The sequence below is a fragment of the Balaenoptera borealis genome (genome assembly GCF_965194805.1).
Source record: "Balaenoptera borealis genome assembly, chromosome: 7".
Classification (NCBI taxonomy): Eukaryota; Metazoa; Chordata; class Mammalia; order Artiodactyla; family Balaenopteridae; genus Balaenoptera; species Balaenoptera borealis.
In genome coordinates this window covers 108,755,605-108,782,068 of record NC_138864.1, presented here as the reverse complement: position 1 = coordinate 108,782,068, position 26,464 = coordinate 108,755,605, and the positions used below count along the sequence as shown (strand labels likewise).

The 26,464-nt window shown below is 35.8% G+C and overlaps 1 protein-coding gene across 6 annotated transcripts in view; it reads right to left on the bottom strand.

Moving 5' to 3' along the window:
* Positions 1 to 8,702: 8,702 nt before the first annotated feature.
* MKLN1 (muskelin 1) overlaps positions 8,703 to 26,464 on the bottom strand; it is a 347,577-nt gene continuing 329,815 nt past the window's right edge. For all 6 annotated transcript variants that reach the window (XM_082399181.1, XM_082399182.1, XM_082399183.1 and 3 more), the window contains 3 exons: positions 25,909 to 26,011; positions 17,778 to 17,832; positions 8,703 to 9,059 (listed from right to left, as the gene is read on the bottom strand). In XM_082399181.1, the coding sequence (XP_082255307.1) occupies positions 8,938 to 9,059; positions 17,778 to 17,832; positions 25,909 to 26,011 (280 nt within the window). In that variant the 3' untranslated portion in view covers positions 8,703 to 8,937. The remainder of the gene's footprint in view (positions 9,060 to 17,777; positions 17,833 to 25,908; positions 26,012 to 26,464) is intronic.

The window sequence follows — 26,464 nt, the reverse complement described above, 5'->3', positions numbered from 1 at the left end:
TTGGGGAGCACAGGTCCCAGACGCGCAGGCTCAGTAGTTGTGGCTCACGGGCCCAGTCGCTTCCGCGGCATGTGGGATCTTCCCAGACCAGGGCTCGAACCCGTGTCCCCCGCATTAGCAGGCAGACCCTCAACCACTGCGCCACCAGGGAAGCCCACCAGTGCTCTTTAAAAATGGAAACTTCCCCTAGAAACTTTGTAAGATCCACCAGAACTTCTTTATTTCAACACTGTCTCAAAGAAAACAAGGTCTTTCTACAGTACATATTGTTTGCCTGAATAAAAGTCACCTTTTTGAGGGAAAAATATTAACTGCAAAGTATGTAAACATTTAAAAAGCTGACTTCAAAAGTAGTTTTATGAAACACAAGAGACATCTTGTAGTGTCCATATATAACTTTTTATTAAGAAAATGAACAAAATACATTCTTTCTCCATATGTACATTACATACAACATAATTCTACAACTGCAATTGTTCAGCAGATCACTTATTTTATTCACAAAGCAGTGTTAACACATTCACCAAACCTGGGATCAGAACATTACTTGTACTAAGAAACAAAACAAACAAAACCCTAAAAAGTCCATACAGATAGGGCAAAAGTAAGATAAAACAGAGAGGATGATGAGGGGAATGGGGAAGATTACGGAACACACTCCACACAGCCCAACGACGACTTAGAACAATAATGATGTTAGGGGACACCTGATGCCCAAAAACATTTCTGTTTAAAAACTACAACTAGCTTATGCCAGCTGTTTCAGATTTCCCTCATGATTTCCTTTCTGATGTAGGTACTTGAGGATACAGAAGAGGAGGGTAAAGGAAGGAGTAGAACCCTGAAAGGCTGCAGTTTTTTCCTTCACATATTAAGAAAAGGATTCTCATGAAATATAAAACTCTAAATCTTAGCTGGTAACCAGAGAAATACATTTTTTGGAGAGACATTTGCCAAGCACAGTAAGGGAACTCTTGTTTCAAGGACTCCTTATTTATATACTTACGTTCATTTCATCTGTTTTGCTTTGCTCTTCTCTGCTTTTCCTTTGGCCTTTGAAAAGTACCTCATCCTTTTTAGGTGTGAGTTTAATTATGGTTATATTAAAAAGTCCATCTAAACAGAAAGCTCTTCATGGGTATGAATATGCTCCAAATGTCTATCATGGTGCATAAAGGGCTTAAAAATTCAAATTAATCTTAAAGATAAAATTTCCAATGACCTGAACAAGGCAGATCCCTATAGCTTTTGGGTAGTATCTTACATCTATAGTTTAGGCTTAAAAGATACATATCAACAGAATTATTTTCAGACTGTTTGTCTAGAAAAGGGCAATGCTTTAAAGGAATATAGTAAGGGTAGAGAAAAATGCTTGCGGACAAATGAGGAATGGCTGTCAAAATTTTTTTTTTTTTTTTTTTTTTTTTTACTTTTTCTGGCCTTTACCATGTTGGATAACAGAAGGAAGTCAGGAAAAATAAAATAAGTAAGTCTCACCGGTTAAATACTAGTGGCTTTCCTTCTTCACACTTAGTAATTTCCTAAATTTCTATGATAAACATTTTCATAACTACAAAAATCAATAAATGTTATTATTTATTTAAAAGTCCCATAAAAGATGTTTAACACTCTCCAACTTTCAGATGAGCTGGATGCTGTGACACCATGTTTCCAGTCCAGGAGATGCTCTAACAGAGAAGGAGCTATCCATAGCGTTAATAAGCAGACCCAGAAGGACAGACAGAGTCTACTGGCTACGGATGGAGCTGTACCTTCCTCCTCAACCTAATTTGCAGTCCAACTTTGGTTTTGAGGATCTATCTCTACCTAAAGGGATCTCAATTTCAGGCCAATAAGTATACACACACACACACATACACACAGACCCACCCCATCTTTCCATTGAAAAGGTGGAATCATGTTTGTTGCCAAGAACAACACAAGAAAAGGAGGCCCTAAGCTTTCCTGTACTCTTCTTCTGAGGCTGCAGACTCAGCTGTACATAGATTTTGAAGTGGTGACAGGGAAGAAATCTCATTAAAAAGAAAAACCTATCTCCATAAAAGAATCTGCTCATAGAAAAATGTCTCATTATTTTGCAATTTCTAAACTGAGCTATACATTAAAGAAAATTAATACTATACTATTTAATTCATTCAATTCAAAAGACATTTTATGACAAGTCAAAAAAGCAAGCTGGCTTGAAGAATAACACAATCACAGCATATCTTGGTCAGGCTAAATGTAATGCTTAAGAAAGTGAGTCCACTTTTATTTCTCTAAATGGGTGGTTTACAATTGAGGGAGAAATCAGTTTACAACTGGTCACCAAAATCATTTTTCTGGGAAAGGAAAAAATATCTCAAAAAGGAGACCATGTGCATGACTTTTAAAAACATATACCTTCCCCATAGACGACTACTTGCATTTAAACTTTTGGACTTTGATATCCTACTATCAAATTTGGGGTTGGGTAGACAATTACTTTAATATGTCTTATAACTTTCTATTCACTGCTCTTACAAGTATAGTTAATCTGTATGTGTAAAATTAAGCGAAGCCTTTATAAAGGTGCAAGTACCCTAAGACTTCTAAAGTAGACAATTAAAAAAATGTAAAGTTAGTATGCTAACACATATATATGGAATCTAAAAAAAAAAAATGGTTCTGATGAACCTAAGGACAGGACAGGAATAAGGACGCAGATGTAGAGAATGGACTTGAGGACACAGGGAGGGGGAAGGGGAAGCTGGGACGAAGTGAGAGAGTAGCACTGACATATATACACTACCAAATGTAAAATACATAGCTAGTGGGAAGCAGCTGCATAGCACAGGGAAATCAGCTTGGTGCTTTGTGACCACCTAGAGGGGTGGGATAGGGAGGGTGGGAAGGAGACGCAAGAGAGAGGGGATATGGGGATACATGTACACATATAGCTGATTCACTTTGTTATACAGCAGAAACTAACATAACATTGTAAAGCAATTATACTCCAATAAAGATGTTAAACACAAATAAAAAAAATATATAAAAAATAAAAAATGTAAAGTTATACATCTCTGTCCTCAGTTTTCCTTTTTATCTTAAGAAGGAAAAAATAGCAAACTACAAGGCAATGTGATAAAACAGTCACTTGCCAAAATCTGATGGCATGGTCCTGATGGTATAAGATCCTCTCCTTTGTTGCAAAATGAATTTATACAGCTCTGCCAGTTGCAATGGAATTGAACTTATTCTAAATACCTTCTCTAATTTAATTAATCACTTCACAGATGTGGAGGAAACCTAAAGAATAAACCAAAATTATTAAATACTTCTACTGCCAAGTCCAGAACTCATGTATTTCCTGGAAAAGTAGAATAAACAGAGACCCTTTGGATTATGTATAATTAATTTATTTTAAAACATGGAAACTAAATTGATGTCAGTTCAATTCTGTATGGGTTAGAAGTTAAACACGAAATGCCAATTTTCTTCCTATTTTAAAGGGTTAGAAAATGAACACCAACCAAATGACACTAGCTAAATTGTAACAAAGCCTTTCTTGAGATTTGTTAACAAAGGAGAGAAATTAAGCTCAAAATTGGCTACTTGAGTAACTCCTTAATCATGCACACAGGCCTGTTCCTATATCACACAGTGTTTTTCCTTCCTGCCAATTAATTTGGCATTCATTAAGCACTGAATGAAACTGAAGAATGATGATCTCCTTGGGCTGGTATTTGCATGGCAGACAGCTCAGATATCCAAACTAACCGCTGTGAATGCTAGCATCCCAGATGGTACAGAGCTGTGTTGCAGCAAGAGCTTAAACTCCATGAAAAAGCAAGTCCCCTGGGAGCCCCAAAACTGCATGTTAAAATGTTTTATTGCTGGTTTTCCCTCTGAATCCTTATCAAGGAATTGGCTGTACATAAGAAACTGCTCACCTAGTTTAAGAGCTAGAGCCCATCACACTGGGTTTTCTGTTTTGAGATCTCTATCAGCTACTTGGGAGACAGTGAGGAAAGCAACTAACCAAGAAATGCTGCTTTCCAAAGACTATTCAGAACTGAGCTTTGATCCCTCTTGATAGTCTTCTTCTCAGCACTGCATTAAATTAATTTAGGGTTAGAAATGAAGAGCTTTCTTTCTCATTTAGATCTGTGGACCTTCAAATCCATGAGCAAAAAGCTCCTATTTTTCCTTCTTTAACATACCCTCATTCTCCTCTCTAGCTCTGTTCCTGAGGTTCAATACCTCCAAGTGAAAATGCCACAGACAGGCAAAACAGAACATTGTGTACAAATGTCTAACATTGTGTACAATAATTCATTGAGACTAAACAGCAGATAAAAAGGTAAAAAAGAAGACAAATTAGTTCATAATTACAAGTGATGCCTTACAACTGGTCTACTTCCCTACTAAACATTTCTCCCTTTTTGTTGTTGACCCTATAGCTCTCAGATAACATCCACATAACATTCTGTTTTCAATCAAGCTAGGCAGTGTTTGAGGACATGATAGTATATATTTGTAAAAATTATTTCCAAATAATGACTATTGTGGAAGATAAACTAGAACTACCCTTTGATTTTCAGGTTTTTAAGTTCTGAATTGGGATCCAGTTCAAGATCTATAACTTTAGAGTTCTACCTAACAGAAAAGACATAGTGATATGGTTTCCCACAAGGGCATCTCTCTCTGCCCCATGAGAAAATCTGGTTTACTATAACCTCTAATGACTCCTTAGGTTAAGTGCTATAAATCTATTGTCAGAGGATTTAGCTAAGAAAAATAATGGAAACAATTCACAGTATTTGTGGGATAGGAAGAAATCAAGGTTTAAAAATTATGTATAAATAAAATCTCTTAAGATAGCGGTTTTTTTGAAAGATAAAAAGAGCATCTGGTGAAGAAATCAATAAACTACAATCATGAGTCCTCCCCATCAAAACAAATGGTGGTGACATCATTCAGCTGATCTAGGTGGCTCCTAATTAATTATTTCAACAAACTTTGAAACTTCCATCTTCAACTGAAATACCTCTAGACTAGAAGTTTTGGGCAGCCAATGTCATTTCAGCAATAATACAAATCACAGGGACATGTAGGCCATAGTCAAAAATCACAAAAGAATAATGTTATTTGACTAATAAGGAATACAAAAATTTTGAGTGGAAGAACCCAAAGATCTAATCTACAACTACTGTCATATGCAGACCCTCTATGATTACCCCTCTAATAACTATGAACTTTTTCTGAGGGAGCCTGCATATCTTAGATTAAGGACTATCTTAAGAATTTAAAAGTTAGTGAAAGTTCAGGCCAGAATTTCCGCAAAAGGATGAAATTACATATGAACATGTATTTTTTTCAGAAAAGAAGGGTTACAAAGGGAATATTTTTTACAGCTAGATGACGTTGTTTAAAGTACACATTGTAATGATCCTCTCTCATAGAAATCACTTCAAACCACAATTCTCAACTGCTTTGCAACATTCAATCAGCTAGAGAGTTAACACAACATTCACCCAGGAAAAAATTAAATGACCCACAATTATCCAATGAATTTCATATTGTGTTAAGAATAATTATAGGGTAACTCCTTCCATGACACTGAGTTTAATTCAGGAAATAAAATCAGAAACATACTCCTTTCTAAGTGCTTTCTGATTCATTAAGCATCATTCTCAATCTCTCACCAATGATTAAGTACCTCAAACTAGTTTTTGTTTATAAATTAGATTTTAAAACTGTTTTATTACATGAAACTCTGCTAATGTATCTCTAAATAGCACTTTTAAGGCAGATGTGAAAAGATCCACTAGAAAGATAAGCTAGCAAACCATTTATATTCAAGACATATTTCACCAAAGAATGCAGTTTACAATCTTAAACAAATCACTGAGCTCTAAAGCCAACAAGCTTTTCTGTGATAAATCAGTGTATTAACTTTCTAATGTTTTCTATCAGTTTTTACTTATTAGACATGGATAAGTCAGTTTTAATGAAAACCAGGTCTGAAAAGACAATCTTGCTAAAGGTTAATACTGTCTGCTTTAGCACAGAGTTAGGCACCCAAATCTGAATTCCTTTGCTTCACAGGAGATTGATATATGTGAATTAATCAAGCTGGCCACATGAGGTCTCTGTCATTCCACAAAATGCAACTGCATTTTGAAAGTATCTTGCAAATCAGATAATTAATTTCTCATGAGGTATAAGCACTGAAAATGTTAGAGATCTAGTTTATTTCTAGTTTAAATTATTTCTAGTTTATTATTCTGGAATAATATATTCCATGGAAAAAGGAGAAATGGGGATGAAACTGAAGCTAGGGATAGTGACACTGAGCAAACTGTACCCCACTAACTAATGCACTAACTAATGTTTCAATCTGGGGCTCACTAAGCTAGAATGAAAGAATTTTTAAGTAGTAAAGCATAGATATTTGGCTAAACAATGTATATAAATACCAAATTAGATTATTTAAATTATAATATAGTGCTGGAATACTTGGAAATACATGTAGCTCCTCACTAAATATATAAACAAGTTTCATATCAGGGTTCTGATGTCGAAAGTGAGCAATGTGTCAATCTTGGTCACGGATATAATGAAGCCTACATTCTCCTGCAATCATTACCAGCAGTGCCTCATTAAAGCCCCAGGGTACAAATTTTGACTTACCTAGTCAATAACTTCCTAAATACAGTCTATGTCACTTAAGCAACACTGAACAGTTTGCTATGACTCAACCCCATTTAAACATGTTAGTGAAAAAAAAAATTCTGTTAAGTGAAGAAAAGGGAAAAGGTTCCACTTCAAGTGAGGAAAGATGAAATTAGAACAAGCATGTTTAGAAAACAACCAGTAGAGAGTCAGAGAAAAATAAGAACAAACAAAATCACTGAGTTCAAGAACTGAGTTTCCTCCAAATATGGAATCTAAGGAACGGAAAAAAATGACCAAAAAAAGCACTATAAAAATAAATGGTGGAGGGAAGCAGAATTTCATTTGGTTATGGTTTTTGAAGTGCCAGAATTCACAGTGAGCAAAACTAGAGCTTTTACATTTAGAAATTCTTATCAAGTTCTTTCCTATCAACCTGTTTCCATGAAATGAGTTCAACAGGCTACAATATTAGCAATATTAATATTTTATGTTCTTGACTGTCAGGGAAATCTTTTAATGAAACTGCCTAAGTATGCAGGCAGATTCTATTTGCTCACCCGTAAAGTCAACTGGTTATTCTGCAGCTACACAACTTGGTACTTACTGAATTATGTACTATATCTTTCACAAGGTAAGGAACAAATCTAATTGTTTAATAAATCACTACTGATTGCTTTGGGATGCTTGGAAAGCCAAGCAGTCCAAGATTCAAGCCTAGGACTAGGACAAATATACTTCTGTCCTTCCCCCAAAGACGTGAAACCATGCAATAATGACAGACTGAAGAGGGACCTCAAAGTCTCATTCCTATACATGAGACTTTTCAAAAGTGCAATTCAATTTCTTCTTTCTTTGGTGAGGCCTAATCTTGCTATTCGGGGACACAGTAAATTCTCTAAAGTCATTCACTTGGAAGAGCCACTGGACTGATGGACATTTATTATACTTAGCCTGCTTTAAGCATGGTGGGTATCAGTTGCATACAGCACACTTTTTGAGCAAATGTAGGCACTGGCCAGGTTTAAATCTCCGATGTTGCATTCCACAGCACCTCATGGAACAATACATGCCACCACTCCTCACAAAAAAAGGAACAGTGGAAAAGCCCATCTGCCTTTTAGTTTAATAAAAAATATTTGCACCATTATTTTTCTTTTTCTCCATTAAAAAAGCCTGGTCTATGTGTTTAATGAAATGCCTGTCAGCTGTATTCCACTGGACAATTACAAACCATTATTCTTTAAAATATCAGTATATAGAAGCAGATGTAGGGGGCTAATGTGTATGAAAATAAACAAAAACGTAGCTCTGGAACCCATCCTCCCAAATGAAAATGCTATAAAGAGATAGCACAAGGAAGAAATCGAAGCCCTGGTCCTGCACAGCTCTACCAGGGGAATGAGTCATTTTCTTCCAAAATTACTACAGAGATATCAATGAACATGCTAATCACAACTAGAATCCTCCTGCTGGTAATTTTGAGAATGGCTCTTAAAGGTTCTGAACTATATTCTCTCCTCAGTTTAAGGTTTCTGTGACTCAAAGCTTTGTAATACCCACTATAAAATATATCATTATAGAAATACTATATACCAATCTCAGATAAGTGTGTGGATCAATCTCAGGTTTCACTTTTTAGTTCTATGACAAGGAGCGTAAATTAGAGCCCTCTGTTCCTCCTACTGTTTAATGTAATACAAGACTCTAGTCAACGGAGACACATATATCACTTAAACATACATCAATTGCCCTACAGAACTATATACTGTTAAGAATGAAGAGGTAAACAAATGATACATATCACTTACAAGCAGCTGTGTGATTCAAGGTAAAGTGAAATGGGAAGAAAGGAGAAAGAAGAAAGGCCAAACAACCCAACAACAAAATTCCAATTCTTGTAGCACTGAGTCTGTGAACAGTGCTTACTTGCCCCAATTTTATAAAAATGAAATAAAAATCAGAAAAGGGTATACTGCCTGATTTTTTCTTTTATACTCATGAATTCTTAAAAGTTAAAGTAATAAAATATATATATATATATATTTAAATGGAAAGTATACCGATTTCACTTTATTAGCCTAATTTAGGAATGGGATGAGGACTATGGGGTTGAGGTCAGGTGTGAAGGAAGAGGGTTAAAATTTGTGACAGCAAAGATCCCTTCAAAATTCTGGTGCAGTCCTCAGTCACTGCAGCCTAATTGTCAGTCAATAGAGTTGAAATCCAGAATACTGAAAGCAGACTCCTGTGCTCCATTTCTGTCCAGGTACTCTTCAGTCACAGTGTGATGAGGTCCACCAGGTTGCCTTTAGGAGGAGTCATGCTGTCAGGAAAGAAATTTACTAAGGTGTCAAAGAGCTGAGTTCTTTGAGCATAGGTGTGATCCACATCGGAAAAGCCTGGTGAAGGAGAGATATAAAGAAACTCATCCACTGTGTTTAAAACTCAACATGTAACAGAAAAGCTAGTTGAGAAAAGCAGCAATGTATAATGGAAAAACCAAAACCAAATCAGGCTTTGAAATCAGACAGACATGGGTCCTGATCCCAGTTCTACTACCTAGCACTGGTATGATCTCAGGTAAGGTAATCAGCCTTTCTTCAACTGTTTCCTCAGCTATAAATCTGTGATAATCCTGTTTATGTCGTAGGTTTACAGTGCAGATTAAATGCAATTATGTGAAAACCACCTAGCAGAATGACTAGTACTTTAGTAACTAATATTGATTTCTCTTCTTTTCCTTATAAGCATTTTCCTCTTCTAGTCCACTGAGGAATTTTCATTCCTCTTTTCTGACTTTTTAATGCTTTTGAGCACTAAAAATTTTTTGATAATAAAAATATAATCAGAATGAAAGGGGTCTTTAGAAAGCAGTGTAAAATCATTAAGCCCCGGAGAGCTGCAAGAAGTCTCAGAGAACTGAGTGAAAATACAGACAGCTGAGGTTAAGAAATATATCTATAACACACAGAACGATACCTGGCACATAGGAAATACCATGTATTTATGGTACTATGCATCAGGCTCTATGCTAGGCACACATCATGTGAAAAATAGAGAGCAATGAACTTTTATCTAGATGAATGTTCTAGTGAAAGACATTCTAAAAAGGCTAAGATCATTGAACCATAAGATTTTTTCCCCCTTAATATCTAGTAAACACTTAATTTTCAAGTTTACTCCAGCCAAGGAAATATTCAGTGAGATGACTCTTTCCTTTAGTCAGCCAGTAATAGTATTGCTCCCCCAGCTGTTTCAAATTTCTTATGCACATATGAAGAATGAAAATGAAAAAATAGTCTATTGATTTTCCCCATTCCTGAGATGGCTAACTGAATATGAGAGGCCTACTGAATGCCATCAGAAACAGAAATAGTGCCAGAAAGTTCTTTATGCCATGATAATCAGTGAAGACTATTTCAAATTGGACTGATTTTCAGTTAACTTAGAATACAGTTTTAGATGCAATCTGCCTTTTAATCTTGTAAAGACCGTGAACAGAACAGAAAGAACATTGCCAAGGATACCAGTTTCCTGGAAGGAAAATAAACAATGTCTCAAGAAAGGTACATTCCTCCTTATTTAAAAAAAAAAAAAATTATTACTATTTTAAGTGTGAGGGCAAATGTTTACTTCTTTGAGATGAGTTTTAGATTTAACAAAGCCTACTACTATATCACAGAAATGAATGGAAGGAAGTAGTCCAAAACGTAAACAAAGGTTACCCCTGAATGGTGAGATTGTATTTTTTCTATTTTAAGTTTTTCTGAGTTTTCTAAATTGCTTTATTTTCGACTTATTTTGAAAAATTTCAAACTCACAGAAAAGTTTCAAGAATAGTACAACAAACATTCATATACATATATCCTTACCTAGATTAACCAACTGTTAACATTTTGCCACATATTTTTTCATTCTCTCCTGTTCTCTATGTGTGTTTGTATACCCCACTCATACTTTTTTTGTGGAACTACTTGGGAGTAAAGTGTAGACATCGTCACCCCTAAATACTTGAGTTCATTTCACCTAAGAACAAGAACATTCACTTAAATAACTACTATATATTAAATTTAGGAAATTTAACATTTATGTCCCGAAAATCTTTATAGTCATTTTCCCCACTAATCTAAAATTCAAGATCAAACACTATATTTAGTTATCCAATCTCTTTAGCTGGAATAGTTCCTCAACCTCTCTTTGTTTTTTTTTTTTGTTTGTTTGTGACACTGTTATAAAAAAACCAAAGAGCAGTAATGTAGTAGAATGTATTAAATTTGAGGTGTCTGATTGCTTCCTTATGATCAGATTCAGTTTATGAAGTTGGCAAGAACACTACACAGAGATGCTGTTTCCTTCCCAATGCATCATCTTAGGAGGCATGTGGTATCAGTTTGTCCCAATACTGAGGATGTTAACTATGATCATCTGGTTAAACTGGTGTATGACAGATTTCTCCAATGTAAATGTGTACTTTTCTACTTTTGCAGTTAATAAAATATTGATGAGAAGATAGTTTGAAACTGTGCAAATATCCTGTTCTCCAACAGATCTGCACCCAATGATTTTAGCATTAACTGATGATTCTTGCTAAAACAATTATTATGCATATGATGGTGATTTCCTAACTCAACAATTCCTTCTAGATTCATTGGATGACATTAATTGCAAAGCAGAGTTTTCCTTTTCCTTCCTTCATTTTATTTCTCTATTTGCATTAGTATATACTCATGAGTCATTTTCTTGTTCAAAAGGTTATATCCATTCCTGTCATTATTCATTTTAATACTCATATGTTCTCCCTCTGTATCTTTTTGAAATATCCCCATTACTTTTTGAGTACCTCCTTACTTTCTGGCACAGTAAGATCTCCAAGCTTATATTTACACAGCTCTGGAGTCCGCCATTTTCCCCAGGAACCCTAATTCCTTTTAGTGGCGAATGATATTTAGCAACCAAGATCAGTTGTGCTAATTGCCAGGGGTGGTGTTGTTTCTAGGTCTATACATATATTCACACATATTATACACACATCTCTTTAAAAATACCCAAAATCATTAGTCTATGCTTTTATTGCTAATTCAGTTTTTTAAGAACCTCACAGAGTTCTTCCTCTCCTTATTCCATTCCATGTTTATAGCTCCTTTCTCCTACTAGGAAAACCTACTCCCAGCAATATCATCATACTTATTCATTTGTTAAACCTGAAACACACAAAACAAGTTCCAGAATTACTATACCCAAACCATTACCAGCAAAATTCAAGATTTCCTTGCTTTTATCGTCTTTAGAATATACTTCACTGATAGTATATAGTCTAAGCTGTATTTAAAAAGGTTTAATTCTTTTTTCCCCTACTGTGCAATTATGTTACCAACTTGATAAACATGTTTGTTTCTGTTCCTATTCAACTTTAGGGTTTCTCACATCTTTTATTTTATTTTCTTTATTTGTAAAAATGCTGTGGTACATTATATTTTTAAGAGAAGCTACTGATTCTGTGATAGTACTCTATAAAATAATACCATTTTCATGAGATCAAATGATTTAGGAGGGAAGGAAACAAACACCGAGTCTCTACTACATGCTAGTTTCTTTATGTATGACATTTCATTGTCACAAAAATAACCCAACAAAGCAGTTACCATAAACTCCAATTTCAGATGAAACACTTAGAGAGTCAGTCATTTAATAAGGCATCACAGTTGGTGAGGAAAGCGAATGGAATGTGAACCCAGGTCTATCTGACTCCAAAGCCCATTTATTTTTATTAACTGAGTGCTTATTAAATTGTAGGCAATGTGCTAAATTCATTTAATCCTCAAAAGAACCTTTTATTTTTATTCACCTTTTACCAGTAAGGAACTTGAAATTTACACTCTCATTAGATGAATGGTTAAATTATGGTAGAGCCCTATTATGGGATATTGTGTATCACTTACAAATACAATAAATCTAGTATAGTTTCATGTAAGCACCTCCAAGCCACATCATTAAATTTTAAAGTTATGTGGAGAATACATGTTTTTATATTATGTAATAAATAAAACCAGAAAACATAAAACCATACGTGTGTGTGTGTGTGTACATATATACCGTTGATCCTCATTATTCACAGATTCCATATTTGTACATTTGCTTACGTGCTAAAATTTGTAACCCCCAAATCAGTATTTGTGCCACTTTTGTGGTCACTCACAGACATACACAGAGTGGCAAAAATTTGAGTCACCACATGTAAATATATGTTCTCAACTGAGGTCAACTAGGTAATGCTCTGCCTTCTTGTTTCAGCTCTCATACTATAAACAAGTGTCCTTTTCACAGTCTACTTGGTGTCATGTTCTTCACATTCTGTGTTTTTTGTTGGTGACTTCACTGCTTAAAATGGCCCCCAAGTGTGGTGTTGAAGTGATGGCTAGTGTTCCTAAGGCAAGAAGGCTGCAATGTGCCTTATGAGGAACATACACGTTAGATAAGCTTCGTTCAGGAATGAGTTATAGTGCTGTTGGTGTGGGTTCAATATTAATGAATCAACAGTATAAATACACAAGTAAGGTGTGTTCCTGTTGAAAGAAAGCAACATTATGTTATTAATCAATTGACAAAAAGTCTGTGACAAGAGGCTTACAGGAACCTATCTCTGTATTTTCCATAGGAGCAAAGGGTCAGTATTCACCAATTCAGTGTTACAGGTGACTTCATAGACTATTACTGTGAATAATGGGAATCAACTCTACCTGTATGTTGGTGTATAAAGATCTGCCAAATACAAGTGGTTACATTTGAGGGAAGCAGGCAGGGACTGAGGGAAGTTGTTCAAACAGAATCTTAATATTAAAAAAAAAAATACATTAAAAATGGGTAGGAAAAAAAAAAAAAAATGGGTAGGGCACCAGGAAACTCATCAACAGCAACATGACTACTTAAATGGTAGAGACAGGACAAAAAAGGTTGCATTGATTTTAAATCTCATGCTCCTAACTACTGTTTCTCTCACTTCATTTTCACCATACAGTGGAATGAGGAACTTATCGCTCAGAGTAGTGGAAACTGGTAAAGCTCAATGAGAGGTAGTACAGTTAGTGATTTAGTTCTGAAGCCAAACTACTAAGGTGTGAATCCTGGTTTTGCTACTCACTAGCACTTTTCCTGGGCAACTTACTTTAGCCTCTCTGTGTTCCAGTTTCTTTACATATAATAAAAGGGGATCATACTAGTGCTACTTCATAGGGTTATTATGAAGATTAAGTGAGTTATGACATGTAAAGTGTTTAGAATAGTACCTGGTCCCACAGTAAGTGCTCAATAAATATTAGCTATCACTTTATCATTACTACTGTGACTGAAGACAATGACTGCTCTAAAAGAAAGTGACCTATTAGGAATATACTTTTTAAAAAATTTATTAAAAAAATTAATTTATTTTATTTATTCTTTTTTTTGGCTGCATTGGGTCTTCATTGCTGTGCGCAGGCTTCCTCTAGTTGTGGCAAGCGAGGTCTAATCTTCGTTGCAGTGCATGGGCTCTAGGTGCTTGGGCTTTGGCAGTTATGGCACGTGGGCTCAGTAGTTGTGGCTTGCAGGCTCTAGAGCACAGGCTCAGCAGTTGTGGTGCACGGGCTTAGTTGCTCTGTGGCATGTGGGATCTTCCCAGACCAGGGCTCGAACCCGTGTCCCCTGCGTTCGCAGGTGGATTCTTAACCACTGCACCACCAGGGAAGCCCCAGGAATATACTTTTTTGTTTGTTTGTTTGTTTTTGTTTAACAGATTTTTTTTTTTTAAATTAATTAATTTATTTTTGGCTGTGTTGGGTCTTCGTTTCTGTGCGAGGGCTTTCTCTAGTTGCGGCAAGCGGGGCCACTCTTCATCGCGGTGCGCGGGCCTCTCACCATCGCGGCCTCTCTTGTTGCGGAGCACAGGCTCCAGACGCGCAGGCTCAGTAGTTGTGGCTCACGGGCCCAGTTGCCCCGCGGCATGTGGGATCTTCCCAGACCAGGGCTCGAGCCCGTGTCCCCTGCATTGGCAGGCAGACTCCCAACCACTGCGCCACCAGGGAAGCCCAGGAATATACTTTTAAGTTAACATCCTATACAGGCTAGGTAGCTTTTCCTATTTATGGTAATAAGGAAGAAATAGCAAGAATTCTCATTTTTCTCCTAGATAGAAGTTTCTTTGTGTTTACATTTCTTATTTCTAAAATAAACTCATTATTATATAAAAATCACCTGTAAACATGTGGGCTAAAGACAGGAGGCTGAAGAAAGTCTCTTGCTGAAATCTAAGTTTGGTGGATTTAGTACAAGTATACAGGTTAAAAGGGCACAGTAAATGCTGTGAAACCCCTAAGGTTCCTCATTCATGAATGTCAAACACACTGCCAAAGAGCACTGCACTTTAGACATAAAATATTTTAAACAGTTGCCTGAATTCATACTTGCACATCACATACGGACTATAAAACTTCTAAAGAAAGGTGTGAAGACCAAGAAAGGCAATATGCTTCTACAGACCAGATTTTCCCTGTCACATACCTTGCTGAAAATATGCTCTTAAAATTAGCAGAAAGCCCAAGTTCAAGCTTCAAAGTGCCCACAGCCACAGACACAGACACAGCAGCTCTAAGCTAAAGATCCCCAAAGGTTATTTTTCTCCGAAGTCAGTCATTTTTCAAAACTAAGATAATGCCAGCTGTTTGCAAATCATTTTCCATCTTTCTAAATCTTTAAATTACATATAACATTAGTAAATACTTTAATTCTAAGAGGTTAAGATAAACTGGATGAATTCTGAAGGAAGTCAGACAGTTTGGTTGAGCCAAATTTGGCAGGACATAATTTAGAAAACAAAATATTCAGTTATCTATACATGAAAAGTGTATACATCTATACATAAAATAACCCATTAGATTTCAATTCTAAGTGGCGTAAAGGTAAAACAATCAGACAGGAAATGAATGAGAATAAGAACCAGGAACTCTAAATAGGCATGAAACCTTTTGAAAGGTACTTTTTGTTTATAAATAATATATCAAATTTCTCCTTATTAAAATTAGCATATAACCTGAATTTGCTCCTCATCCAAATTCACCAATGTTACAAAGATTACATTTATAAAGAAGGTAGTAATACTAGTACCTGAATGGAGCACTTACTAAGTATTTCATTTTGTTGTTTTTCATAATTACTTAATTCTCTCAACAACTTGAGGTAAGTACTCTGCTTACCTCCATTTTATAGATGAAGAACTTAATGCTTAGAAAGGTGAATTGTTCAAAGTCACTTTTAAAATTAGCAAGTGGCAGAGCTGATATCTAAACCTAGATTCTGACCCTTAACCACTATACTACACTCTTATCTCTTAACTACTAAACTGCCTCCCTTCAGACAGGTAGGAAACAAAACCCCACAGAAAATTTCCCTTTTTGTATTTTTTTCTGTTGTGTTTGTACGGATCTCAGTGTATCTGAAGTTTAGAATCCAACTAAAACAAACTGTTCCTGACAAAATATATTAGCTGATAGTGAATAGGGCAGAGAAAGAAGAAGAGAGTTAATAAGCTAAAAGTAAAACATTTGCTGACACCAGTCTAACATATCCAAATGACTGCCAAAAAATTCTTGTTCTAAAGGCTAAATATAAGTCAGCCAGAGATATTTCAGTGCTGTCCACCATTAAAATAAAAATAATGGCTCTGGGCTGCAGTATCCATACTTAACAAGGCACACATTTATTCAAACTGAGTATCTATATGCAAGGCTCTCAGTTCCTGTATCACTAAACCTGTTACAAATGATAAAATTCAAAAGGGCGTGAACTTTCTAAAATAATGCCTATAACTAGACTCTCCATCTCAGGGTTGAGATTTCTAACAACCTGAAAACATTTTTTAAAAGCCCTTTGAGTGTATGGAATAGTGGTAAACAAGTATATAAATTTTTAGAAGAACCTACTGGAGTTACGTTTTATAGCAGTCCTCTTGCCCTGTGGAAACCTACATATTCTGGAATTAGAACTCAGGACTACAGTTGCCTTGATCAGTAGAGTAGCCTCAATTACTCATTAAGAAAAAACAAAACAAAGGGCAAGACCCCAAGAGACACTGCTACTATTTCCCATCCCAGTGAGAAACACCATCACTGTATGTCTCTTTTTTTTCCCGTTGAGGTATGTTTCACCTTTAAGAGACAAAAGGTCAAACAATGAAGAAATTAAACTGATATTCCAAAGTGTTATTTAATTCCAAAGATAAAGAGAAGTATTTATATTACATACGCTGGAAAATTTCGGTACTATTGCTCGACTCTAAGGCAAATTAAAAATAGCACCAGCATTAATGAGATTAATATGCATTCACTGTGTGACTGCATAATGACAAGAGGAAAGCTGGAAATTCCCATACTTCAAAAGGCTACTATCTTGTTGAAAAACTGAAGCTATAATGACTTATCCTAACTAAAAGATCCTTGAAAATTCACCTGACTAAAGCTCTGGATTCTGGAACTTCTACAGACTCCCCACTTTACTACAATCTAGTTTAACTACTTTAATAATTCATTAATACTAAATGAGAGTACTACGAAGTGAAAACTGATGCCCATATCTGGGATGCTTGAGAAACACTTGAACAATTAAGATACCAACATACAAAAATACCCATTATCAGGAAAGAGGTAATTCGTTCCTCTGCTCCCAAACATTTATTTCATTGCCCACTCCATCACCATTCTGTTGACACCACACAATTTCACAAAGAACAAACTGAGAGGAAAACCATTCAACCAACAAGTGTTAACTCATGGTAAGTATATCAGTAATACAGTCTGCATTCCAAAACAACGTTATACACATTAATTTATTTTGATCAGGCTTCTATTGCCATCTGTTTGCATAATAACCCAGCAATTGGTGTAATAGGAACTGCAAACTGATCCATGAACTGGTGACTGATGCCTGGAAAATAACCTTGTAGCAGGTTATTAGAAATTTTGCATGCTACCTTGAAACTTTCATCATTTCTTTGGATGACATCTCATCTGATGTTTCATTTAAAAGAAATCAAAATCCAACCTCCCAAATTCTAGGGCATATGGCCGGATAAATTACACTGGAATACTTACCTAGAGCTGTGAAATCTGAACCAGATTTAAACAGAGCTGAAGCTAGGAGCTGAAACTGTGGAGGGGAAGAGAAAAAAGCAAATTAGCTAGGTAAGCACATTGGAGAAAAAACTCCTATAATTTCGACCATTCATTAGCCACTGGATGTCTCCGCACATGTGTTGCATAAGTCTATTCACCAAAAAGTGGCTAGAAGAACACCGTATTTAGATTAAACAACATGCTGACTTTTCTAGTGGACTGCTATTATCATTTTCCAAAAATACTAGACCAAGTCCTGGAATTACTTTATTTTAAAAATATATTAAAGTATGTATTTATTAAGGAACAATAGGTCAACTGAAATATAAAGTATTACTCACTACCATATGATCCAGCAATTCCACTCTTGAGTATACATCCAAAGAAAATGAAAACACTAATTTGAAAAGATACATGCACTCCAATGTTCACAGCAGCATGATTTACAATAGCCTGATATGGAAGCAACCTAACTGTCCATCAACAGATGAATGGATAAAGAAGATGTGGTATATATATACAATGGAATACTACTCAGCCATTAAAAAGAATGAAATAATGCCATTTGCAACAACATGGATGGACCTAGAGGGTATTATGCTAAGTGAAATAAGTCAGAAAGAGAAAGACAAATACCAGATGTTACCACTTATACATGGAACCTAAAGAATAAATGAATGAATAAAACAAAACAGAAAGACTCACAGATAGAGAGAACAAACTAGTGGTTACCAATGGGAAGATGGAAAGGGGTAGGGGCAGGACAGAGATAAGATTAAGAGGTACAAACTACTATGTATAAAATAAATAAGCTACAAAGATACATTGTACAGCACAGGGAATATAGCCAGTATTTTATAATAACTTTAAATGGGATATAATCTATAAAAGTATTGAATCACTATTTTACACACCTGAAACTAATATAATATTGTAAATCAACTATACTTCGATTAAAGAAAAAGAAAATTACTCATTTGGGAATCTATCACATATAGAGAGACTGATGCCCTGTGTACACAGTTACTGAACTTCTAGTAAATACGAATTCTCACTTCAAAAATAAATGCATGCTACTGTAAAACACCTGATGTCTCTGTGTAAATCAAACTCTGAGAAAAAAAGCATGGTTATTATGCATAAGCCACCCCTAAATTACAACTTAGATTGGTATTCCATGGTCATATATAATTGTATTATTATATAATTATAAAGGCTCAAAGGTCTTTTTTACATTGAAAAAATGTTGTGTTGATTAGATTCCCAGGCTAGCCAGAGTTAGTTTAAATCAGACAATGCAACTGAACAATGACAAAATAAGATAAAACTATTGCATCACTGGTACTTTAACAAATTGGTAAAGAAATAAAAATTTAGGAGAACTATTCATATTTATCTTGAATGAGGATGCTGGAAAACAGGTCAGTTAAAGGAAGGAATAAGAGTATACAAATGAGTAGAATCTCAATGGAGTTTACTTGGCACTTTGCGAGGCTTGAGCAGTTGATACCACTGATTCTTCAGGACGTATTTGACACTTAATACTTGTAGCCTTTAAAATTTCAGGTATCAGTCACCTGATTAATGATCCTTTGAATGTAAGAAACTGGACAAATTAGTTAGGAAAAAATGGGATAAAAGGAAGAGTTAAAAATGTATGAAACTTCTTCATATATTCTGGGTATCAGTCCTCTGTCAGACGTATCTACTGCAGATATTATTTGGTCTGAGGCTTGTCTACTTTTATTTTTATTTTTTATTTTTGGCCACATAGTGTGGCCTGTGGGATCTTAGTTTCCCGACCAGGGATCGAACCCAGGCCCTCTGCTGTGAAACCCTGAAGTCCCAATCACTGGACCACCAGAGAATTCCCTCATCTATTTTTTTTTGATAGTGTCTTTTAATGAGTAGAAATTTTAATTTTGTTGAAGTCCAATTTGTCAACTTTTTATGATTAGTGCCTTTTGTGTCATGTCCAAGAAAGCTTTGCTTATCCCAAGGTTGTGAAGATAATCTGTTTTCTTCTTAAAGTTTCATTGTTTTGGGTTTTATACTTAGATCCATAATCCATCTTAATTTTTGTGTTAAGAGTGAAATAGGGGTTGAGATATCCAGTTATTTAGCACTATTTGTTAAAAAAAACTTTCCTTATTGGACTTGGTGCTCTGGTCAAAAAAATAAACTGACTGCATATATATGAGTCTGTTTCTGAACTCTATTCTGTTCTATTGATCTATTTGTCTATCCTTAAGGCAGTACCACACCACCTTGATTACTATGGCTCTATACAGAGTCCTGAAATCAGGTAGTAAGTATGAGACTTCCAACTTTTTCTTTTTTCAAGATTGTTTTAGCTAGTCCAGAGCCGTTGCATTTCGACTAAATTTTAGAATAAGTTTGTCTATCTCCTCAACAACAACAAAGAAACCCAAACTGGCTGGAATATTGAAAGGAACTGCATTAAATTATAAACCAATTTGGGGAGAATGGGCATCTCAACACTTTTTAGTCTTTCAAACCACAACTGGGATTTATTTCTCCATTTACTTAGCTATTCTTTAATTTCTTTGTCATCTAAAAATGCAAACAATTTTACTTCCTCCTTTCAAATCTATATGCTGTTTCTTTTTCTTACCATATCGTACTAGCTAGGACTTCTGGCACAATGCTGAACAGAGGTGTTGAAGCAGACAACCTTTCCTTGTCATAATCTTAGGGGAAAGGGTTTAATGTTTTACAATTAACTATGGTACTAGCTGTATGTTTTTCACAGATGTCCTTTATGAGATTTATGATGTTTCCTTTTATTCCTGGTTTGTTAAGAATTTTTATCATCAATGGGTTTTGCATTCTGTCAAATGCTTTTCTTCACTTATTGAGATGATCTGTGGTTTTTCTCTTTCATTCTGCCTATGTGGTGAAATATACTGATTTTCAAATGTGAAACCAACCTTGTACTCCTAGCATAAACCCCCTCTTGGCTATTGTGCATTAACCTTTTTATATATTGTTGGATTCAATTAACTAAAATTTTCTTAAGAATTTTGTATCTACATTCACAGGGGTATTGGTCTGTAATTTTCTTTGCTCGTAATGTCTTTTTTGGGTTTTTACATCAGAGTTAAGCTGCTTCGTAAAAGGATTTAGAAGGTGTTCTGTCTTATTCTGATTTCTACGAATCTATACCAAATTGGCATTTTTTTCTTCCTTAAAGGGTTGATAGAATTTACTGATATAGCCATCCAGGCCTAGTATTTTCTCTCTTGGAAAGTTTTCAATTACAAATTCAATCTCTGTAATTGATATGGAGTTCCTTAAGATTTTCTAATTCTTCTTGTGTTAGTTTTGGTAAGTTGTATCTTTCAAGAAATTTGTCCATTTCATCAAGTTGCTGAATTTGTTGACAAACTTGTTCATAGTATCTCCTTAGTACACTTTTAATGTAGGTAGGGCTGTAATGATCTCCCCTTTTCATTTGTGATGTTGATAATTTATGTTTTCATTATTTGTTTCCTTGGTAAGTCTTGCTAGAGGTTGACCAATTTTAGTCACTTTTTCAAAGAACAAACTTTTCACTTTTTACATTTTTTTCTACTGTTTCCTATTTTATTAATTTCCTATATTCTAGTGAATACTTATTTGGGGTTAATTTGTTGCTCTTTTCTAACTTCTAAGATGAAAGATAAACTTCATTGGCTCTAAACAGAAGGATGGGGAGAAAACTGTTATTTTAACCATCCAATTAAATAAGTGGCATTACGATGTACTGGCCTAGAGTTTCAACAGGTACTGAGTAATAGTACACAATCTGAATAAAGTCAGTCCTTTCTCCCCAGCTTCAGACTTGAATATCCAACTATCACTTCAACATCTCAAGCTGGCTGTTTCACAGGCATCTCAAACTGAACATATGCAAAATTAAACTCCTGATTCCAGTCAGGAGGCTCCACCTTCTCATTTCAGTTGACAGTAACTCCATCCTTCTAGTTTTTCAGGCTCAAAACTTTGGAGTAATTTCTTTCAAACCCTACATCCAATCATAAAATTCCGTTGGTTCTACCTTTAAAATATATTGAGGGGACTTCCTTGGTGGTGGAGTGGTTAAGAATCCGCCTGTCAATGCAGGGGACACGGGTTCCATCCCTGGTCCAGGAAGATCCCACATGCCTCAGAGCAACTAAAAGCCTGTGTGCCACAACCACTGAGCCTGCACTCTAGAGCCCGTGTGCCACAACTGCTGAGTTCACGCACCGCAACTACTGAAGCCCGTGTGCCTAGAGCCTGTGCTCCACAAGAGAAGCCACCCAATGAGAAGCCTGCGCACCGCAACGAAGAGTATCTCCCGCTCGCTGCAACTAGAGAAAGCCCACGTGCAGCAACAAAGACCCAATGCAGCCAAAAAAGTATATACATACATACATACATATATATATGTGTGTATATATATGTATGTGTGTGTGTATATATATATATAGAGAGAGAGAGAGATAGAGAGAGAGAGAGAGAGAGAGAGAGAGAGAGAGAGAGAGAGAGGGAGGGAGGGAGGGAGGGAGGGAGAGAATCTGATCTATTTTACTTCTCACCATTTCTATTGCTACTACTTTGCTCTGAGCAACAATCCCCCTTGCTTAGATTTCTACACCTCCCTCATAGTTCTCTTTGCCCCCATCCTTGTTCCCTTTTAGTCTATTCTCAATAGTCAGAGTGACCAAATTAAAACATAAAGCAGATGATATCACTCCTCTGCATGGACAATACCCTGAACCGGCTCCCTATTCAGAGTAAAAGCCAAAGTCCTAATAATGACTTACAAAGTCATTCATAACCTGTTCTGCCAATCTCTGCTCTTACCTCTTGGACCTCATCTCTGACTACTTTCACTCTCCTTACCTCTACTCCAGCCACAACTATCTCCTTGCTGTTCTAAACAAAGCCAAATATTCTCATCCCAGGGTCTCTGTTCTAGCCCTCCCTTTGCTAGGAATTATCTTCCCCAAATTATCTACTTAGATCACTCCCTCATATTCTTCAAGTCTTTGTGCAAATCTGATTTCCAAATGAGGTCTATTATGATTATTCTATTTAATACTGCAACTGCCCAATTCTTACCCCATATATATATATATATTTTTTTTTTTTTTTTTTTTTAAACGTAGATTTTATTTATTTATTTTTGGCTGCGTTGGGTCTTCGTTGCTGTGCGCGGGCTTTCTCTAGTTGCGGCAAGCGGGGGCTACTCTTCATTGCGGTGCGCGGGCTTCTCATTGTGGTGGCTTCTCTTGTCGCAGAGCAAGGGCTCTAGGCACGCGGGCTTCCATAGTTGTGGCTTGAGGGCTTCAGTAGTTGTGGCTCGCGGGCTCTAGAGCGCAGGCTCAGTAGTTGTGGTGCACGGGCTTAGTTGCTCCGCGGCATGTGGGATCTTCCTGGACCAGGGCTTGAACCGGGTCCCCTGCGTTGGCAGGCGGATTCTGAATCACTGCGCCACCAGGGAAGTCCCCTTATATTTTTGATCTCTTTTTAACTTTCCTATAACACTTATCAAATTCTAATGCACGGTATAATTTATTTAATATGTTTATTGTTCCTCCCCACTAGTATGTAAGTACCTCCTGGGCAAGTATCTTGTTTGGTTCACTGGTATATCTCTTGTACCTAGAAGAATGCCTGGCATATTGTAGGAACTCTACACAATCTGTTAAATAAATGACACCGGTACTTTGGAAGCTCAGTAGAAAGATAATTAATACAAAGTGTGCAATACTGGCTGAAAACTTGTTTTTCTTGTTCCTTCTCTATTACAGAATCCTCTCTGAAAATGGTAGAATCAGTTTAGGCATCCTTTTCTTGGCCCTTTTCTAGAAAAAAATATAATGTTCATAAACTTTATTATAAGCTCATCACCAATTTAGAACCCATGCTCTGGAGACTGGAAGAAAGCAAAGAACCATTATTAGTTGATAGTCCACCAGCATTTTGTGACTAACAGACACAATGATGACCCAAAAAAGGGGGAGAAAAATCTAAAAACCACTTCTGGTTGCTGACAAAATCATTTAATATGATGAAAAATTTGTAAAACATGCATAGAGAACAAAACCAAGCTACTACAGAAAATGAAGAGCAGTAAGGCCTTTCTCGAAAAGGGGAATGATTTCTTACAATGAAAAGCGAAGATCTATATGCCTCACTAACAGATACTGTAAGTACATATATATACTGGAGCTGTCACCAAGGGATTTCTTTCCCCAAACGAAATCTGTTCACACATTTTTAAACAAAAGAATAACCTTACAGACCAGTAATTCTCAATTTTTTAGGTGTGTTTTCAGTTTTCCATTGTAAAAGAGCAGACAGAGGAGAATCTTAGGGTGAGGGTACTGTTCTGAAAAAGTTTCTAAAGTGATTCTGATACTGACATACACATGAATAACATCATTTTTACTAACTTCTACTAGGGTTAAACAACTCTTGATAGATACAGCTTTTCAGAAATGGAGTGGAAGTCTGTGGCATACAAAATCACGATTTGATACTCTTCAGGAAAAGAGAAACCCACTACCAAAATTCTTAAAATGACTGTTTGAACTTGAGATACTTCCCTGTCCTGGACTTTCCTACTAGCTTAGCTTTAAGAGCAAACGGTCTGTTTTCTTTGGACTACTTGCAACTCACACAGCTGAAATTATTTACTTTGAAGTATTTTGTTTTGGTTTGGTTTTAAAAAATAAAAGAAAAATGAATGTTCCCGGATTATAGCCATTTTAGACAGACTATGGTGAAAACACAAGAAAATCCTTTCCATTTATAACTCTCAAATGCATGGTCTAACAAAATGAACATTAATGGACTCTTCACAACTATGTTCAGTTTATAAGCCATAACAGATTAAACCAAATATATTCTGCTACTTGGCAAAATCGTGACAATTCTCCCTATTTCAAATAGTATCATGAACTGACTGAAGACTCAAGAAAAGACAATTAACTGTCCTTTTTCAGGGGGTTTTAAAGTGTGTTCTGCTGATTCTCCACCTACTGAAGGGTTGTAACCAATACTGAGTAAGAGAACTAGGGCTTATTTTCACAGTAAGCAACTATGAAAGAGTATTTCTTTGTTTTGGTGCCAAGGACATGCAGGCTCTTCTGCTTGAAAGTACAATGAACCTGGTGCCTGAAAGTCATTCAGTCTGATACCTGTGTCAATGCTGAACAGAGAAAAACACTGCTTGATGTTGCTATTACAAAGCCAAAGCACAGCAACAGCTAACAGGGAAATAGATGTAAGGAACAGAACTACATATAATCACCAATTCTGAGAATGGAAGGTAAAATGGATTGCAGTTCAGATGTTGCTAGATGAACTATGAACAAGAATAGTTGGCAAAAGGAAGAAGTGACAAAAGGAATCTTAGAAGTTGGAAGAGAGGTTGTAAGACCATGAAACTCATTGCAGGTATATTCACACACTGTGGATATGCAAATATGCCCTAAGAATATTAAATCTTAGAAACAGTTGCTTCCATCCCATGTTATGTATCAAAAAAACTGAAAAGTAATGATCTGTTACTAAGTTCTCAAGCTTAGGGGCTACTGATGAACGAAGTTAGTAGCCTATGGTAAAACTGTACTGCTACAACATTCATACAACTAAATATCAAGCCAGCAAAGATTCTACTCCCACCAACCTCTCTTCACTTTCTCCTTACAATAAAGGAGAGTCTTCTTTCTTCTTTTAGGGGATTTTGGAGTATCAGTAGAAAAAGTTTATACTGAACTTTATGTAACCCTTAAGTAAAAGAAGTATGGAACTATGGTAGAAGTAAAATTTTCTATTTCCTTCCCAATACAAAATCTAATGACTACTTAAAACTTTATACCTGAGAATCCTTTTGAGTGGATCACAGGTTTTTGTGTGACCTGAATCTTAGATTACCACATGCAAATATGTCTACTCAATTTTTATTTCATCTGCTCTGTACCATTTTTAAGATTTTTAGTGTCATCATATTTTCCTCACTTTCCTTTAAACACCCAAGAGCAAAGTCAACAAATATAAGTTAGAAAGACATTTTTTTAAACGTTCAATTTCTGAAGTTTATTACCACCTTTACCTCTTTTGTCTCTTCTGGGTCTGAATGATCCACAGTTATATAAAGATCATTTTGTAGATATTTCAGAGCACTAAGGGGATCCATTTGGGCCTTCTCTTCAAACCTAGAAAATGTAGACAAGAATAATAATTGTCTAGAGTTATGAAAAAACATCAGAAATGTCTTTTAAACCCAGAGTGGAATACTCTGTATCTGAGAAGATATTGTGGATATCTAAAAAACCTGTGTTTAACAATCCAGAAGTAAGAATACTGACACATATATAAATAGTGTACACGTGGAGTCCCTGGAGATGTAATGGTAATGTCAGGCTGTGGTGCTAGAGACTGGATAAGAGCATTTCCGACCCTCCTCTTAGAACTATAAGCTAAGATTAAATCAACTACAAAACATAGTGAATATGTCAAATATTTTATATGACAGAAGTGCAAAATAGCCAAATATGTTTCATAAAAAAACAAGTAGAGATAAAATAAAAATACTTTCCTAGATTTGTGTCATATACTTTCCACTGGAGGTGTTTAACAGATACTTCAGAAAGTGAAATGAGTATAGT